Below are 3,847 nucleotides of genomic sequence, written 5' to 3'. Positions count from 1 at the left end.
GGGGAGGAGGGAGGAGGAGGAGGGAGGAGGGAGGGGGAGGAGGAGGAGGAAGGTCCCCCTCACCTGTCCTTGACGCGCAGGATGAGCTGGTGGAAGCGGTCCACGTGTTCGAAGCTGGCCTTGTCGGTGACGGAGTAGACGATGAGGAAGCCGTCCCCGGTGCGCATGTACTGCTCCCGCATGGCGCTGAACTCCTCCTGTCCGGCCGTGTCCAGAACTGGGGGGACAAGGGGGGACGGGGGGGATGGGGTCACGCAGGGGCTGCAGGCGGGGGTGCAGGTGCTTGCCCTGATCCGGGGGAGGCGCAGCCTGGGGGAGGGCATGGGGCATGGGGGTCTCTCCCCTGCTGGGATGGGGCGCCCCCTGGTGGTGGGGGGAGGGAGCTGGAGGGGGGAGGGAACAACTATAAATGTCACCTATGAGAAGCAGATCCGGAGTACAAAGTCCGCGTTTGCTACTCACAAAAGATGCACGGAAAGCCACAGGACGAAGAAAAGGCAAGAAGTGAAAGACGCGGAAGACGCGGACGAGCCAGCCATGTGCTGGCCACAGCAGACACCACGAAACGGAATCTGAGGCCGGATCATTCAACAAGACAGACCCGGCATTTGTTTATAAACTGAAGGGTACAGAAAAAAGAAAAAAAAAAAAAGGCCAAAGTGCCCAGTGCCTGTAGCTCATGCCTGTAATCCCGGCTACTCAGGAGGCCGAGATCTAGGAGGATCATGATCTGAAGTCAGCCTGGGCAGAAAAGTCTTGGGAGACCCGATTACAAAAATAACCAGCAAGCCGGGCGACGGTGGCTCACGCCTGTCACCCTAGCTACTCAGGAGGCTGAGATCTGAGGATCACGGTTCAAAGCCAGCCCGGGCAGAAAAGCCCATGAAACTCTGATCTCCAATAAACCACTAGAAAACCAGAAGTGGCGCTGTGGCTCAAGTGGTAGAGCGCTCGGCTTGAGCTGAAGAGCTGAGGGACAGCGCCCAGGCCCAGAGTTCAAGCCCCATGATCGAACGTTGCTGGGCTGGACGCAACGGTCCGTGTGCGTCCTCTGGGCTAGGCAGGAGGCCAGAGTCGGGAGGACTGTGGGTCCAGCCCATGAGACTCCATCTTCACAGAACGGAAGCTGGAGCCCCAGCGACCACCCGAGCTGGGGGACCTGGGGGCGGAGGCTTGGAAGGGGGTGAGACCCTACCCTACGAGCCAGCGGCCAAAGCCAGGGCTGGGTGAGTGGCTCAGGCTGCACTGGGCCAGCCTAGAAAGCCGGGGAGGGGAGTCTGCTCGTCTGAGGGGGGCGGGATGGAGGGCAGCGCGCTGGACCTGGGCTGGTCACTCGCTGTGGGGGACGTGGTAGGGTTCATGAGAGAGAGAACACAGCAGGCCAGAGGACTGGCTGTCGCTAGACACCCCCCCCAGTCCTTCTACTTGGGGGTGAACAATAAGGCCAGGCTGTTCTCTGGGGGAGGAGGGGGTGGTCCTGGGTGTGAATTCGGGGCCTCGTACCTGCTAAGCAGGTGCTAGACCACCTGAGCCGCTCCCCCAGCTCTTTTTGTTTCTTTTTGCTTTCTCTTACAACTGGAACTGCGATCCTCCTACGGGCAGTAGCTGGCATTGTGTAGCTGTGCACCACCCCTTGGCGTCTCGGTTGAGATGGGGTTGGGCTGACTCTGGCCTTCAACCACCATCCTCCTAACAAAGGCCTCCACGGTTGCCGGGCATTACAGGGGGTGAAGCTCCGGCCTGCGCTCTCGCCCCCCCGCCCCGCCCCGCCGCAGTCTCCTTGGTGATCTCTCCCTCCCACACTCCCTGCCTCCCCCACCCAGCCCCACATCTCCCTCTCCAGGCCCAGAACACCCAGCTGCTGCCTTGACTTCTGCCGGGAGGTGTGAAAGGCAGCCCACGCGGAACAGGTCCAGGATTAGATATGATTCCCCCTCCCCCTGTGCACCCCCTTCCCCCGAAATTCGCTTCTCTGCAGACTCCTCTCCTCCTCCCTGGACCTCTTCTTTGTCCTGTGTCCTCATACCCTTTATAGCAATACTGGGACAGACTCCACCTCTCCTCCCCACCAGGCACCCCCTGCCCCCATTTCCCCACCAGATCTTGTCCCTCTCTCCACTGGGAACCTTCCAGAAGCTTCTGAATTCCACCTAGCCACCCCTACTCTCCTGCATGGCTCCCCCTCACCTGCTGTTAAGCCCTGGCCTTCCACCTGTTCTCCAACACAGAGACCTGCCTCAGGACCTTTGCACATGCTCTTCTCACAGCTCACATGCAGATTCCCCTTTGTCCTCTAGTTTCTTGCGATCTGCGCACCTGAGCCGGCCGCGGCTTCTCTCGGGCCTCTCCCCCTGGCCTGGCCTCGCATCCTCCCCAGAGCTTCCTACCACCCACGCCACACAGACAACACGAGGCTCGTGACAGTGGAGCCCACGCTTCCCGCAGAGCCCCAGACAGGGCCAGGTGTGCAGTGGGGGCTCACAAGTGTTTGCAGAGAGCCGGGCGCCGGCGGCTGGCGCCCGCCATCCTAGCCACTCAGGACTCGGAGATCTGAGGATGGCAGTTCAAAGCCAGCCAGGTCAGGAAAGGCTGGGAGACTCTCCTCTCCAAGGAACCACCAAAAAGCTGGGAGTGGAGTGGCGCTGTGGCTCAATGGTAGAACACTAGTCTCGATCCACAAAAGCTCAGGGACAGCGCCCCGGCCCTGAGTTCAAGCCCCAAGATCTGCATTATGCTAGCAATCAGTACCCAGCTGCCTTGAACCCTTTCTTACATTTTTTTTGGGGGGGGGGTCGGTCATGGGGCCTGAACTCTGGGCCTGGGCGCTGTCCCTCAGCTCTTCAGCTCAAGGCGAGCACTCTACCACTGAGCCACCTTCCCAGCCCCCAATCTTTCTTACTTTGTGTGTGTGTGTGTTGGGGGGAAGGGGGGAGTACTGAGCCTCCAACTCTTGCTGGGCTTTTCCATTCATGGAGGGTGCTCTACCACTTGAACCATGCCTCTGGTTTTTTGTTGCCAGTCCTGGGGCTTGAACTCAGGGCCTGGGCGCTGTCCTTGAACTTCTTTTGCTCAAGGCAAGCGCTCTACCATTTGAAACCCAGCGCCACTTCTGGCTTTTTCTGGGTCTGTGGTGCTGAGGAATCGAACCTGGGGCTTCATGCATGTGAGGCGAGCGCTCTACCACTGAGCCAACCTTCCCAGCCCTGCCTCCGGTCCTTCCGCAGAGCCTTTGAGCCCCAGCAGGGAGGAGTCCACGGCAGCTGATCACCAGCCTTCCCTCTTCAGACCTCCACCCCCGGGACTCACCATCCAAGATGGCCCACTGGCTGTCGATCTCTGTGTGCTTCAGGTAGGAGTCTTCGATGGTGGGGTCGTAGTCGGGTACGAAGATCTTCTGGAAGAACTGGATGGTGAGGGCGCTCTTGCCCACCCCACCGTCCCCCACCACCACGAGCTTGTACGTGGGGAGATTGTCGCTGGGGACTGCGCTGGTCGCCATGTTGTGTCCGGAACGTTAGACCTGGGGAGGCAAAGGAAGGGAGACTGAGGCAGGGGGAAAAGGGCGACCAAGACAGCCCCAAAACCACCGTGGAACACATGGGTCCTCCGAGCCAGCCAGCGGCGGTGGCTCCCGCCTGTCATCCCAGCCGCTCAGGAGGCTGAGATCTTGAGGATCGTGGTTCGAGGCCAGCCAGGGCAGGGAAAGTCCCTGTGAGACTCTTACGTCCAGTGAACCACCAAAAAGCCGGAAGTGGAGCTACGGCTTAAGGGGTAGAACACTAGCCTTGGAGCAAAAAAAAAAAAAAAAAGAAGCCCAGGGACAGCGCCCAGGCCCTGAGTTCAAGGC

General features: G+C 60.2%; 1 protein-coding gene across 1 annotated transcript in view; it reads right to left on the bottom strand.

The window, feature by feature from the left end:
- Positions 1–3,515, bottom strand: part of Mras (muscle RAS oncogene homolog) — an 8,143-nt gene extending 4,628 nt beyond the window's left edge. The window contains exons 1-2 of the mRNA XM_013034673.1: positions 3,307–3,515; positions 64–217 (exon numbers count right to left, since the gene is read on the bottom strand). Coding sequence (XP_012890127.1) covers positions 64–217; positions 3,307–3,499 — 347 coding nt within the window. The 5' untranslated portion in view covers positions 3,500–3,515. The remainder of the gene's footprint in view (positions 1–63; positions 218–3,306) is intronic.
- Between the last annotated feature and the right edge of the window lie 332 nt (positions 3,516–3,847).

This window comes from Dipodomys ordii, unplaced genomic scaffold (assembly GCF_000151885.1).
Source record: "Dipodomys ordii isolate 6190 unplaced genomic scaffold, Dord_2.0 Scaffold193, whole genome shotgun sequence".
NCBI classification, from domain to species: Eukaryota; Metazoa; Chordata; class Mammalia; order Rodentia; family Heteromyidae; genus Dipodomys; species Dipodomys ordii.
This window is presented reverse-complemented; position numbering and strand designations above follow the sequence as displayed.